Consider the following 15,915-nt stretch of genomic DNA (forward strand, 5'->3'; position numbering starts at 1 on the left):
GGCAGTTCTAACGGAACATGTGAACAGATGTTGAACTCAGCATTTTCCCAGGTTGCTCTACAGAACCACCCACCTCACTTCTGCAGAGTGGAAATTGATGGAAGTTTCCAAAGATTCATGAGAATTGCAACAGCTTCCTGGCAATCTCCTGAGAATCACCCACTTTGGGGAAGCCAGGCTAAAAATTTTCGTGACTACTTCACTTACCTTTATTCCCCCCCCCCACCTTTTAATAGTCATGTGAACCCCTAAATCTTAACACTAAAAGCCTAGCATCTTATAGATGCTAGCCTATATTGAACAATATACATAATGTTTTTTTTTTTTTTTCACCTGAGAAGACCCTGGCCAATGTGAATTGATTCTTAGATGGATTCAAGTGCATACTACATCAATAAAACAAGAATGGACTGCTAGGAAAAAGGAGCAGTCAGAGCAAAAGTTGTTAGAATTTTTAAAAATTATGTGCATTATGTATATATAAAATTATACATATATGTATGATTATTAAAACTGAGGGTTCCATCCGAAGTTTCAAATTGTTGACTGAATATAGGTAAAGATGGGGTTATCTGTGGTCTGTAAGGTAATATCAAAGAAATTAGAAATGAGAGAGACCAAAAACTTAAAAGACCAAAAAATATACATACAAGTCCAACAAATCAGTTAGATTTCTTTGATGAAGAGGATAAAAAAATAATTAATATAAGAAAATTTCTTACAGATGAACAAAACCTCAAGTTTTGAGATTTAAAGAATCCACCAAGTGCCAAGCAGAAAAATTTAAAAGACACACAGCTAGGTACAATTTGGAGAAATTCTTTATCAAGGACAAAGAGGAAATCCTAAAACTTTCCAAGAAGATCAAGAGTTTACTTCATGAACAACAAGAATCAGACTGAATTCTCTATCAAATGCTATATCTGACACTTGAAGAGAAGGAAACACTGCTTTCTTTCTCAGGGGAAATTATTTTAAACATAGGGCCAAATATCAATGAAATGTAAGGGGAAACAAAGACAGCGTTGGACTTGGAAAGTTAAGCTTTTGGTTGCAAGTAACAGGAGCCCCTGAGGGAGGGCAGATGTCACACGGGGCTGCTTTAGGGCTTAGAGATGCTCTAGAGAGCCCGTACCTGCCCGTGCATCTCTCCATCCCCCCACCTCTAGCTTCGGAGTCATTCTAAGACTTCTTCCACTAAGATTCAAATTCCCTAGTTTACATGCATCAGGAGAGAAAGAGTGGAATCTCTACTTCCTTCTCTTCAGTCTGATGGGACTGACTCGGGCTGTGTGTGCCCTACACAGCATGACACATGCTGGCTATCTTAATCCACAAACCAGGAATGGGGATCACTTACCCTAAGTCATGTGGTTTAAGCAGGAAAGGGATGAATACCACGAAAGGGTTTTCTTCAAAAGGAAGAAGGAAAAATGGGTGCTGGATTGCTAAATAACAGTGTCCACTACACACTCTCGTATCCTTTCTGAAAAAATAATATGAGGATATACTCCAGTAAAATGGAAAAGACATTCAAGAAAAAGGATAACACCCAAATCAAAGAATGGTGAGCAGAGAAATGTAATGAAATTAGAGGTATATCTAACACTTGTCAATGATATGGCTATAAAGTGGACTTCAGTTGTTAAATACGGATTCTTTAAAAAGTAGAAGCATACATTTTTTAAAGAATAAAAGATAATCTGGAACTGCAATTCCCAGTTATTTCAGTGGAACAGAGGAGAGAAGAGGAGTGAAGACAGTTAAAAGACAAATCCAACAAAAACACAAGTGAGTTTGCCTTGAAAGGTGGGAGAGTAAACATATTTATTCTCAAAATTATAAAATACATATATTTGCCCACGTGGTAGTGGTGAAATTATGAATATAGAAAAATAACAAATTCCTTCTCATTAACCGTTAGGGAAAAACGTAATAGAAAAACAAGGAGAAAAATTTCTTCATCCATCATTTTGGCAAACATTTAGTTTGATAATCTTGGGTTTCAGTAGGGGCACAGGGAAATACACTCTTGTTGAAGTGTAAATATATAAGCTGTCTGGAAGAGGATTTACCAAGACCTCTCAAATGTTCAAACATGTAGACACATCTAATTAGCAATTCCCCTTCCAAGAAACTTTACGAAACACTTACACTTGTTTGCACACATAAATGATGGCAATGATCCATGTAGTGTTACGCAAAATAACAAAAAATAATATGGGAACTAAAACCCTCAAATAAAGGAACACCTGAATTATTGAATATTCACTCTACAGAATCTCCTGCAACAGTTTGAAGCAGAATTTGGTAAAATTGCTTTCTGCAAAAGGACAGATAGTAAATGAAAGCTTGGGGTGCCTAATGGTCTACTTTTCAACTACTCACCTCTGCCATTGAAATGCAAAAGCAGTCATGGGCAGTACTGAAAAGAATGAGCATGTCCGTGCTTCCCTAAAATTTTATTTACAAAGACAGGCCGAGGTTGAATTTGATTACAGATCGCCTGCCATTTGTTTAAAGGATTTCATTCGATCTAATGTACTGATATGAAAATGTCTCCATCATGCGTTAGTTTAAAAAATCAAGTGGGAAACCAATGTATTTTATGATGCAGTTTTGAAAATTGTATGTGAATTTACATATGCAGTCAATTCTCAGTATTCATGATAGTCATGTTCTATAAAGTCACTGCCAACAATGAATTATCAAATACTGAACCACTGGCTCCTAAGGGAGATACAGAGTTAGGTTCCTGTGAGCCTCTGGTCACCACCTTTTCACTAACTGCTTAATACATAACCTTGTTTTATGTGTGTTTCCATTTAAAGACTCCTTATTTGATACATTTCCTTGATTCATGAACATTGAACTTGTAGTCAGCAGCCCTGTAACTCATGGGGGAAAGGAAGCTTAGGGAACATACATTTTCTCTGTAAGACACCTTATAGCCTTCCTGTGCTTAGGACACCAGACAGCACTTTAGCACCGTGCTGAAATCACCGCCAAATGCCCCCAAACCAGAAAAATGTAGGGCTCAGTAGACCACGAAAAGGACACTTGTGTACAGTATGAACTGAAACAAGAAGGTCACGTTGTTTGACCTTGGTCGTGACCTCAGCTGGGAACACAGAGTCAGACAATTTACATTTTTGCAGCATCTTGAAATGTCCAAAAATGACCTTGAAAGTGCCACTCGTGTGGATTTGGAGGTTACAAACAAAATTTAGTGAATAGATAAATTTGCAAATACAGAATCCACAAATAATGAGAATTGACTGTATAGGTTTGTAAATGGGGGGGGCGGAATTTAAGATGAAAACATTAGAAATACAGGGTTTACTTATGGGACAGAAAGGGGAATTGGGGAACCGAGGGGCTTTCAGTGTTTCTCATCAACAGTTCCGTAGTATTTTAATTTTTCAAGTCCAGATTGCTTTTGTGGTATTGAAAACAACTTAAGGATTTAAAAAAAGTAATTGAGAACATGACTCATCGGTCAAAATATTTAAAAAGTTGCCTAGAAATTAATTTTTAAATTTCAGTGAGTACCCAAATGTCTGTCAACTGATGTATGGGTAAACAAAATACGGTATATTCATAGAATGGAAATGTATTCAACAATAAAAAGAAATGAAGGCCTGATACATGCGCCAACATGTATGGACCTTGGAAACATTTTGCTAAGTGAAAAAAGTTGGTCTTAAAGACCACATATTGTATCCATTTATTTGAAATTCTAGAATAGACCAATCCATAGGGACAGGAATTAAATTAACAGCTGCCTAAGGCTGGAGGTTTAGGGGAAAATGGTCTGGGAAGTCTTTCTTTCAGGGGAGACAAATGTTTTAAAATTAGATTGCATTGGTGATATATTCTGAATATACTAAAAAAAAAAAAATACCAGTGAGTTGTAAACTTTAAATGAGTGAATTGTATGGTGTATGAATTATATCCTAATAAATTATTTTAGGATATTTTGAAATATATATTTTTTAATTTCAGTGAGTTATTCCCCTCCAACTCAGATTTAACTTCTTGCATGTTTTCCTCAGAGACCTCTGTGTTCTTTGCTTTGATTTTGTTTTCCTTTTTATCCACCGAATTAAGAGAGAAGATTTTAAAGATTTTTTTTAAAATCATATGCAGAAAAGATGGAGGTGTTAACTTCATATGATGGCTGTGTTAAAAGTCATCTTTATTTTTTACTTTTTACTCTTTTTTTTTTTTTGGATTATACAAATTTTTTTTTACAATGAGCATTTATTATTTTAAACACATTTAATTTTTTTTATTATTATTATAAGACTTTCCCATGGTAATTGCTTTGCATTAACTCCAATTTCCAAATAAAAGGTTTTTTTTTTTTTTTAAGTTATTTTCTTTTTCTGATTTGTCACTCTGCAATTAAAGAGAAATGTTTCTGGGTGCTTCTCAAATTATACTGTCATGACCCAAGAGTGAGTCATCACGTTTCTGGATAGAACAAAGACAATAAAGGGACAAGTTTAATCTTCTAATGAAGCATCCTAGCGCTGTGATTCCGTGGTTAGCTTCAAGTGGGTTTTGAAGCTCTAGGCTCAGTTCACGGCCACTAAGCTCCATTATTTGCTGAAGGGGGTGGGATCCACGCTGGGTATTTGTGGGAGACTGACAACAGTGACCCCGCAACGAGCCACGCCTCCTCATGTCCAGTTCCCTCTGCGGAGTGGCAGTGGTACTCTCCCCATCAAAGCATGGAGTCTGTTTCTCCACCCCGTTAATCTGATTTGCTCTGACCTGCTGACAATGGCAGACGTGACAGAGTGCCAAACCCCAAGCCAAGGGGTTTGCATCTCTTTCTCTGGCCACCCAGTCTAGCCTGTGTTGGATGGAGGAGAACTGAGGTGCCCTAGCCCATAGTCTGTGGCCATCTGAGACCTTCCCGCCCAGGTGACTGGGAGAAACCACCAGAGGACCCTCCCAGCCCAGCCACAGAATCAAGAAAAACAAATCATCGCTGTTTTAAACCACTAAGCCTTTGGGGAGTGCTGTGTTTTATAGCAGTAAATACTTGAATCAGTAATTGAGGACCAAAAAGAGTGTCTATTGGCCATAAGGGAGGAAGGGGAGTACAGGTCAAGGAACTGCTAGTTTGAGAGGAGGTGGTGCTCTGAACCTGGCATGGCATCTGTCTTGGGAAGTGCAAATCTCAGTGCACAGGCAAGACACGCATCCTGCCATGGCCCAAGACTAGGGGGCCATCCCAGCACTGCAGCCTCCTCTGTTAACTGAGTGAGGCGGACCCATGCAGTTACACTGTGGACATGCCACCGGGAGTTTCCCATCAAACCACCTAAATGCAGCACCCTGGGACACGACAGTGTTTTCCAGTGATTTCTAAGCCTGGTCTTTCAGGCTCCTTTTTTTTTTTTTTTAAATTTTAATTTTTTATTTCTTTAGGGAGGAGGTCATTAGGTCTATTTATTTATTAATGATTAGGTTTTTTTTTTAATGGAGGTACTGGGGAATTGAACCCAGGACCTCATGCATGCTAAGCATGTGCTCTACCACTGGAGCTGTCCCCTCCCCATCAGGCTCCTGTTTATTCCTGGATGTTTTTCCACACAAATTCCTGCTTGCTTAAGGAAACTTGAGTTTATTTCTGGTCCTTCAGAAATAATCATCTCTAAGTAACACATAAATTAGTACCAGGAGTGAGGTAAATATACGGCAGGTTAAAGATGGCCACAGATTCTTTGATACTTTTCCCATAGAAGTGAGTCTCTTCCCCCTCCCTGTGGATCTGGGCTGGTCTGTGACCGTTTGACCAGTGGAACATGGCAGATGTGAAGCTACGCTAGTTGTAGGCACAGTCTTCTTGGAGCCCTGAGCTGCCGTGTAAGAAGTCTGCCTAGACTACAGCACCATGCTATGAGACGTCCAGACTATGTGACGACGCCCTGGAGAGGAAGACACACGTGAAGAGAGGGAAAGGCCAAGAAAGTCCAGTGAGCAGGGAGACACGGTGAGGAAGGAAGCCATCTGGGAGGAAGCGGCCCAGCCCCAGGCGTCCTTGTTGACCCCTCGTAGCTCAGAGACTCACCATCCAGTTGAGAGCTTCCAAAATTCATGACCCACAACAGTGTGAGCAAAATCAAATGCTTGTTTAAAAACCAACAGTTGTCAAGGGGGTGGGGGGTGGGAAGGGGCAGACTGGGATTTCAAAATTGTAGAATAGAGAAACAAGATTACACTGCACAGCACAGGGAAGTATATACAAGATCTGGTGGTAGCTCACAGAGAAAAAATGTGACAATGAATGTATGCATGTTCATGTATAACTGAGAAATTGTGCTCTACACTGGAATTTGACACAACATTGTAAAATGATTATAAATCAATAAAAAATGTTAAAAAAAAACCAACGGTTGTTTTTATACTGCTGTTTAAAAACAAAGGGTTGTTTTAAGCTACTGAGTTGTGGGGTAATTTGTTGTGTTGCAATAAGTAACTGGAAGAAAGTAAAAGACCCTGAGGAAAAGGTGACCAGACCGTGGGATGGTGCGGAAGGCTGTGACACTCTATGGAAATAAAATAGCCAGCGATGTTGTGTGGCAAAACTCACATTCCTGGGATAAACTCCACTTGATCGTGGTATCTGTAGGATTTGATCTGCTAAAATATTACTTAGAATATTTTATACCTAGTTCTTGAGAGATATTAGTCTATAGTTTTGGCATTTTTTGTGATGTCTTTGTATTGTTTTCATGATCAGGGTAATGCTGAGAAATACTTCCTCCTTTTCAATTTTATGGAAGGCTGTATATTGAATTGTTATTTCTTCCTTAAACAATTTGTAGAGTTCACCAATAAAGCCATCTGGGTCTGGCATTTTCTGAAGGAAGAAGTTTTCCCAGTTTCAATTTCTCTAATAGATACAGAGTTATTTAGTTTATCTATTTTTTTCAGCATGGGCTTTGGTAATTTGGTAATTTGTGACTTTTCAGGAATTAGCCTGATAAATCTAAGCTGTTGAAATTATTGGCATAAAGTTGTTAAAATACCCTTTCATTATCCTTTTAATGTCTGTATATTCTGTAGTGATGTCACATTGTGTCACTAGAGATTCATAAATGTTACTGATCTTCTCAAAGATTTGGTTTTGTTAATTTTTGGTTGTCTGTTTCATTTAATTCCCGTCTGATCTTTAATTAATTTCCTCCTATTTACTTTTGGTTTAATTTTCTCTCTGATTTCTAGTTTCTTCTGGTAGAAGTTGAGGTCTCTGATTTAAGACCATTTCTCTTTTCTAATATGTGCATCTATGCTATTGATTTCCCTGTGGTATTTCTTCAGCTGCATCCCCACAAATTTTGATACATAGTGTTTCCATTTGCATTTAATTAAAATACTTTCTTTTTTTCATTTCTTCTCCATCCTATGGGCCATTTAGAAGTGTGTTATTTAGTTTCCACATATTGGGGAAATTTCCCAAAGATCTTTCTGTTGTTGATTTCTTATTAATTCATTGTGGTCAGAGAACACACCTTGCATGGCTTGAATCTTCTTAAAGTTACTGAGACTTGTTTTATGGTACAGAATGTAGCCTGTCTTCATAATTTGTGTGTGTGTGTGTGTGTGCACTTGAAAAGAAAGACGCATGGGGTATTCTGTAAATACCACAGTGTAGTTCAAACCTTCAGTGTCCTCACTGATTTTCTGTCTACATCATCTATCGATCATTGAAAGAAGGGTATTGAGACTTTGGACTATAAAATCCGATTTGTTTTTTTCTCCTTTCAGCGTTTTCATCAATTATTTGGGAACTCTGTTGTAAAGTTTATAAATGTTTTCACTGTAGGAATGTAAGCATCACCGTATCCTCTTGACCCTTTTATTATTATGAAATAATCTTCTTTATCCTTGGTAATATTCTTTGCTCTGAAATTTACTTTGTTGGCTATTAATACAGCCATTCCAACCTTTTTTTGACTGGTGTTATTATAGGATATCTTTTTCCATTCTTCTATTTTTCACCTCTTTGTGTCTTTTTATTTAAAGTGCATTTTCATAAGCAGCGTAGAACTGTATCTTGCTTTTTTATTCAATCCGATTATCTTTGAATTTTAACTATTTAGTTGTTTATACTTGTGGTGTGATTTTATGATGATTTAATGTGATTATTAAACTGATTACATTTAAGGCAATCGTCCCGCTCTTGGTTTTTTACGTGTCCCATTCTGCTTTTATTCCCCTTTGTGTTTTTCTGGCTTCCTTAGGATTAACTGTATGCTTTTCATGATTCTATTTTATCTCTTTTATTGGCTAATGAGCAACAACTCTTTGTTTTGTTACTTAGCGCTTGCTTTAGAGTTCATAGTAAACATCTTTAATTCATCACAATCTCCGTTCAAGTGATATTACACTTTACATATAGTATGAGGACATGGTAATACCTTGCTTCCATTTTCTCTCTCTTATTTATTCTATTCTCCTATCTAGTCTATAATTCTATTTATTCTTTATTCTATTGCTGTCATACACTTTACTTCTACATGTTTTATAAACCCCACACACTTTTCTGTCACACTGTCTTAGGGCCCAGATTGTCTGATCCACAATCCATTCTTTTCATCTACATTCTAAACACTTCGACAAAACAAGAAAACAAACAAAAACAAATAGACAAAAATCCTCTGCTCAAATCCGGGTTTTGACAAGCCTCAGGTAGCAGAGGTTATGTTGTTTTACATGTAAGGCAGACCCTGGCGAAAATGCAACAAAATCAGTCAATTCAACTGCACATTAATGTATTCTTCATGATTTCAATAATGCATGTTCATTTAAGCCTCAAAAAGTTCTAAAATAGCTGTTGGGATAAAATTGATAGATTTACAGGGTAATATTACTATAAACTATTTTTTTACGTGGAAAGGAAAACTGCATAATGTAACAAGCAGCTTTGAATTCTATAATGAGTAATAATCACTTACACAGATGGTGCTTACAGTATGTTAGGCACCACCCTGAGCTCCGTATGAATAATTTATTTAATCTTACTTCATTGTAAAGTAGTCCACTTACAACAGAGCGGTGAGAATTGCTATATATGGCAATTCAGAAAATGTTTAACTTGAGAGTGTAATCAATTCTGAGGATGGTATGCATCCTGTTATATGACTTCCCTACATTGGTTAGATCATGATTTACTAAAAAGGATTTCGTTTCCATCCCATGTGAATACTAAATTTTTTTCGCTCCTTAAAAAGAAAAACACTTTGCGTTTTATTATTTCAACAAGTTCTCAACCTTATTGTTTCAACTAGTACTAATAAATTTTAGTTCTTACTGTTCATATCATATTTTTATGATACGGCACCAGACTCTCAAATAAATACTGACAGGAGCCGGGTTGGAATTCGTGGCATAATACATTGTTTGTATAATCTGCACCTCCTAAGAGATGAATAAATCACACATTCTTGTGTAACAGGACAGAAGGAGTTCCCACGTGCGCCAAGGAGGGAACTCTGAGCACGTCTGTAGAATGTCAGAGCTCTGGTTCAGGAGGAAAAGGCCACTTGAGGTGGCAGTCCCGTGGCTGGGGGCACAGATGCCAAAGGAAGGTGGTGGCATATCACTTGAAAGGCAAGATGGGACAAGGGGGAAGGCCACCGCTCATCCCCACACTGAGGCTACTGCGCTCTCTGCATGGGCCTGAGCACTCCTCCCCCTGCTCATCAGGGTGCAGTAAGCTACGCTCATGCTCCCAGACGATGCCTTATGGATGAGAAAATGTGAAATCTGGAAAAAACAAACAAACCAACCCGTTTGGATCAGCTCTTGCGGGGAGTTGAATGAACTCAATAATAATAAGTAAAGTGTATAGTATTATAGATAGTGATACACGCTGAGGATCAAAAATAGAGCAACTAAGGGAGACTGGAATGGTGAGCTTTAGGAAAAGAGTGGTCAGGGAAGGCACCAGTGAGAAGATGACATTTGAGTAGAACCTGGAGGAGGTCAAGGAGCATGGCATGTAGGCTCTTGGCAAAGTGCGTTCCAGGCAGTAGGACACTGAGCCCAGCCTGTTGAAAGAGACGAAGGAAGCCAGTGAGGAAGGGACAAGGGGGGTCGTAGGAGCGGAGGGTAGATCATATGGAACCTGCGGGCCACTGGAAAGATGTTTGCTTTTCCTACAGATGAGAAAAAGCTTACTGGAAGAGGAGAGAAAGATGTGAGTTGGATTTTAAATGCATCATCCCGGCTGCCATGCTGAGAACAGACTTAGCAGCACAAGGACAGAAGCAGAGAGAGCAGGTGGGCAGCAACTGTGCTACGACAGATGTGAGATGACGGAGACTCAGACCATGGTAGAGTGCACATAAGTTGATTGGTTTAGGGATGTGTTCTGACCATTGAGCCAGTATGTTTGCTGATGGATTTAATGTGCTACATGGGAGAAGACAAGGAGACGAGGATGACCTCAAAGTCTCTGGCCTGAGTGCTATTTATTGAGTTGGGAATGACTGTGGGAGAGGTAGCCTGGGCAGAGAGGTCAGCAGTTGTGTTCTGGACAGTTTTAAGCTGGATATGCATCTCACAAATTCAAGTGGAAATGTCAACTATGTCACTAGACCCAGGACATTAGAGTCCAGGGGAGGGATTCAGCAAGAGATGCTTGTTTGGAAGTGTCCATCTATAGTTGGTATTAACAGATGTGAGACTGAACACCATTCCCAAGAAAATGAGACATTCCAACATTTAAACATTAGGGAGATGAGAGGAAACAGAAAAGTAGACGGAAAAAGTATGGTCAGAAGAAAATCAGAAGAATGAGATATTCAGGAAACCAAGCAAAGAAAGCATTTCAAGAAGGTGAGGGTCAAGTGCTACTTACAAGGTGAACAAGATTAGGACTCGTAGTTGCTCCTGGTGATCAGAATTATGGAAATCACTGAAGACTTTGTCAATAGCAGTTTTTGTGGCAAGGTAGAGGTGAAATCTTCATAGAAGTGATTTCAAAGTCAGTGAAAATGGTAGGGTAAGGACTTCTGAAAATTCTCTGCTCCATAAAAGCAATGAGAAAACTGGCAGAATGATTGGAACCAGCTTTCTAAGAGCCCCGGAAATTAATCAAAGCCTTGTAGCAATCCAGGGAGAATTTACACAAGACAAGTGCCCAAGTCTTTGCAAGAACAGAAAGCTTTGTGGAGCTTTAACTTGCCCTATTCCCATCTCCTCTCCAACTTTGCAAAGCCTGGAAAGCCTACAGCTTGATAGCCACCAGGAAAAGCAGGAAGGAAGAGGAACTTCTTCAGAGCCCTTTCCCAGAGAAGTGTCACTATTTTACTTGCCTAGGGGTTACCTGGGAGACACCACTTAAAAGACTATCTTTGTTTGCCCTGATTCAAGCTTCCCCAGTGAGAAAAGCCTTTTCTCAGAAGTGTTTGCTGCAAACATTTAGAAGCAATTGTCTAAACTCACAACTGCACAAAGTGAGGCAAACAATAGGCTAACAAAAACCTTTAAAAGAAACCTGGAAAATGAGACGTCCATAGGGGCTTTGGAAACACATTTCAGGGCATCTGAAAGGCTGTCACACTCAGGAGTGTCCTCAGAAGGCATGAAGCTCTCAGCTCTGGTTGGCTTTGGGGCTCTGCGTCAGCAGGAAGTTCAGGCTAAGGCAGAGTTATCAGCTGCCCGGCTGAGTATTGAACTGACAGATGTACAGAGCCCCTTGGCAAAGACTGGGAGAATCCTCATTGGTTGCAGGTGTTTAAGGAAATCTCTGTCCAATCATTACCTGACCACTAAGCTACTCAAGCAGAGACCTTGGGGAGACAGCACAGAATGGAGACAGAACTGGTACAAAAAAGGCACTAAACATACAACAACAAAAACAAGCAGCAAGAAGAAAAGGCCTTGGACAGGGAAGAGAATCTGATTTCCAGAGTTGCCACATTATATCACTTGAAACGTCCAGTTTTTAACAAAAACGATGAGGCATGCAAAGAAATAAGAAAGTATGGGTGAAAGAATCAGCCAATGGAAACTGCCCCTGAGGAAGCCTAGACATTGAAGTCTTCTAGACAAAGACTTGAAATCAGCTGTTTTAAGAATGTCCAAAGCACTAAAGGAAATCACGTCTAAAGAAATAAAGGAAAACATGAGAACAATGTCTTACCAAATCAAGAAGAGCCGTGAAGACATACAAAGGACAAAAATGAAGTTCATTCCAAAGACTACATCAAGAGATAAACTGACGTAAAGGCTAACTATCCAGAGCATTGGTTTCCAGGGATTAAGGGCAAGGGAAGTGTCTGATTATAAAGGGGCAACACAGGGGGATTCTGGGGGAGATGAAGCCATTCTGCATCCTGACTGGGGTGGTAATGACAGGAATCTAGTCACATGTTAAAATTTGTAGAACTTCACTGTAAAATAATGTCTATTTTATCGTATAATGGTTTAAAAATGGAACTCGAAACCATCAAGTGCTGATTATAAAAATGATAAAAAGAAGACAAAAGATTTATTTCACAAAAGCTAGAAATAAAATGCCATGTGAGATGAAAATGGAATAGCTTAGAGGAGACTTAAAGTTCCTAGTCTTAGAAGAACAGGATAACCACTAACTTCAGACTTAAATTTAAGTAGGTATATTTGCTAGGGATAATCAATAAAAATAGAAATATAATGAATAATCTTCCAAAAAATAAAGATAGCAAAAAATATAATTTTTTCAAATTGAACTAGTCAGCTACAATGTGTCAATTTCTGGTGTACGGCACAATGTCCCAGCCATGCATACACACACATATATTCATTTTCATATTCTTTTTCATTAAAGATTATTACAAGATATTGAATATAGTTCCCTGTGCTCTACAGAAGAAGAATTTTTAAATCTATTTTTATATATAGTGGCTAACATTTGCAAATCTCAAACTCCCAAATTTATCCCTTCCCACCCCTTTCCCCTGGTGACCATAAGATTCTTTACTATGTCTGCGAGTCTGTTTCTGTTTTGTAGCTGAGTTCATTAGTGTCTGCTTAGAAAATGCATATTTTGTCCCCTCCCATTTACAGATGTAAATGTGTTGGGTTTCTCCCTCTGCTCTGAACCTGTAGAATGGGGAGGAAAGAGGGGGAATGAGGGGGGACGAGGGGACAGCAGGACAAAGTTTTAGGTAAAGAAATTTCAGGGAAAGAGAAATGCTGAAAAGATAGGTTTTCAAAAGCTTTAAGAAACCAGGTGTGGTATAACCCACATTTCTGACCCCACCCAAGGAACTGTCAGCCAAAATACATGTTGCTGTTGAAACTCTCGGGTCAAGTTTGTGGGGAACCCAGTCATGTGAAAATTGCGCACTGATGAGGGGGGCTGAAGCACGATTAGGTCATTTCCCCAGAGTTCACACCGAGAGAAAGTGGCAGAGCTGCTCACTGAGTGGTTCTGGAGCTCGACCCCCAGCACATGCAGTGGAAGGCAAAAAGGGGTGCAGGTCCGTGGAAAGGACAAAGCTTTGCTGACTGACTGGTTTTGGGGGGGCGAGGCTCACAGGAACTCTCCCCACTCCCCCCCCCCCCCCGGGTCTGTTTTTCACCAAATCCAGAATGGAGGAGTCTGGAGAGAGTGCTTCAAGACCAACTCTCAAAGACTTATTTGCTTTTAAAGCATCCTTGAAGGGCTCCCAGAGGAAGAAAACAGGAAAACCCCACCTGGCCGTCCTCACACAACACGGGGGTGGGGCGGGGGGAGTGGCCCCGGGTTCAGACCGTCACCAGCGGCGGCGGGAGGGGCAGCTGTGCGCGGGGCCCCTGCAGCTGGATAATGATTTTACTTACCACCTTCTCCCATTCTCTCCTGGATCCCCTGCTGTCCCTGGCCAGGCACAGTCTGAGTCCCTCTGCTCTGCATTAGGAATGAGAACTGTGTGGGATGTTCCCCCAAAGAGATTCAGCAGACAGAAGGGCCTAAGTAAATTTAACAGGGGTAACGGGGGGGGGGGAGGGGGGAGGGGGGAGGGGGAGGAATGGGGACGGGGTCGGGGGTGGCTGGCTCAGCCACGTTGTCAGCGGACCACAGCAAGAGGACTTTTATTTCCTTCCTTGAGCGAGGCGGTGGAGGGGCAATTCGGGGGCGGGGGGGGGGGGCAGCTCAGGGGTCTCCGGCGTCTGGCACTCACGGCCAGGACTCTCCGAATTCACCCTAACTAGCAGGAAATTGTGCTTGAGCAAAAAACGCCAAACAAACTGCTCGATAATCAGTTAAAAGATAAATCTCACAAAACAAACAACTGAGACCCCGGAGGGTCCAAATCCTTTCTCCAAGAGAGCAAAAACAAAGAGAATTCCTAAGTTACCAACAGGAGGATCAGGCCTTCCACTCCCAGACCTTTGCATGTGTTAAGCAAAACCAAGAATAAGCAAGAAAACATGCTATTTGAATTGCGTTCAAAATGTCTTTTACAAGTGAAGCAAATTACTTCTGCATGTTCTGGGGCTCTGCAGAGAACAAATAGTGTTCTGCCTTCAATAGGTAAAATTACACAATTTGCTTTTAACAGTAAACCCAAAGCGGCGGTGGCTTCAGATAGCATCGCGCTCCCGAGGGGTCCCCTTCACGCAGCTCCACTCCAGGGGTTTCTGAGCTTTTGGGAGGGACGCGGTTGTCCCCACCGGGCGCAGCGTGGCGACGAGGGCCCGGGGGAGGGCGCCGGCGGCGGGGACGCGGCCTGTTTCTTTCCTTGAAAGTTTGGCTTCTCTTCCTCCCGCGCCGCGGGTTTCTGGGACTCGGTGGCTCTTTGATTTGCCCGGTGGAGGCTGGCGGGGCGCAGAGTCGTCCTGGGTTACAGATTTATGACCAGGCCCCCGGGGGTCCCGCCCCCTAACGGTGGGTGCCAACTGGCCCGGGCTCTCTGCGGCGAGGGCAGCCCCCTCGAGGGCCGGCCGGACGCCCCCAAGTCTCCACCCTTGCGGCGGAGGACCCCGCCGAGCAGGCCCGAGGGCAGGAGCGGAAGGCACGTCCCGGTCCCGGCCCCCCGCTCCCCGCGCGCCACGCCCGCCGCAGGCGTGTCCCTCCGGCAGGGGGCGCCGGCGCCGGCCTCGCTCTGCCCATCGGGGCGGGCGAGCCTGGGACCCTGCCTCCCCGCTCGCCCGCGGTCCGCCCCCCGCGCTCGTCCCGGCGGCTGGAGCCGAGCGGCGCATCCGGGCGGGGAGAGGAGGAGGACCACGAGTTCCTCGAAAGGGACCAAGTCGCCAGGCGCACGGGAGGAAGGGCGGCGGACGCGCGGCCGACAGGGCTGGTGGCGCCCGGACCCCGGCAGCCCCCGCGCCCCGGCCCCCACGGCCTGCGGCATGGCCCGGGGCCCGGCGCCGCCGTCGCTGCGCGTCCCGGCCGTCTGGGCGGCCGCCGCGCTCCTGCTCTGCGCGTCCCGGACCTCAGGTAGGACCGGCGGCCCGCGCCCGCCCCGGCGCGCCGCCTCCGCGCTCGGGCAGGGGGCTTGCGGCTCGCGCGCCCGCTCTGCCTTCGCGGCTCTGCCCGGGCCGCCGCGCCGGCGCCGGGGCTCCCAAGCGAGGGGCGCTTGGAGGGGCCCCTCCGCGCCCGCCTCCCACCCCCCTCCCCCCGCCCCGGGCTGCTTTCAATAAGGCGCCCTCCGGGGCGGCTAAGTGCTTCCAGAGGCTGGGGCGGGCGGCGCCGGCGCCCGCGGGGAGCCCCGAGCAGAGGGTTTCCAGGGGTCTCGGGTGCGAGCGCGGCCCGGCCCCGGGGTCTCAGATGTGTGTCGAGGTTCCCACAACGTCGCCTCGGCCCTGCTCCCCGAGGTCACCTTCCAGGGCTCCGGCCCGCGGCGCCCCGGTCTGCGCGGGAGTGCCCCCGGGGCGAGCGCCGCGGTGGGACGAGGCCCAGGGAGGGGGGCTCCGGGTCCC

General features: G+C 43.2%; 1 protein-coding gene across 2 annotated transcripts in view; it reads left to right on the top strand.

Annotated features, from left to right (window-relative positions):
• The first annotated feature begins 14,676 nt into the window (after positions 1 to 14,676).
• The window catches only part of ROR2 (receptor tyrosine kinase like orphan receptor 2), a 191,572-nt gene continuing 190,333 nt past the window's right edge, over positions 14,677 to 15,915 (top strand). Inside the window, exon 1 of one of the 2 annotated variants that reach the window (XR_012503484.1) lies at positions 14,677 to 15,433. Coding sequence is in view for 1 of the 2 variants with exons in the window: in XM_074355732.1 (XP_074211833.1) it covers positions 14,848 to 15,433 (586 nt within the window). In the remaining variant the exon portion in view is untranslated. The remainder of the gene's footprint in view (positions 15,434 to 15,915) is intronic. The other variant, XM_074355732.1, reaches the window with a different exon arrangement.

The sequence above is a fragment of the Camelus bactrianus genome, chromosome 31, assembly GCF_048773025.1.
Source record: "Camelus bactrianus isolate YW-2024 breed Bactrian camel chromosome 31, ASM4877302v1, whole genome shotgun sequence".
Classification (NCBI taxonomy): domain Eukaryota; kingdom Metazoa; phylum Chordata; class Mammalia; order Artiodactyla; family Camelidae; genus Camelus; species Camelus bactrianus.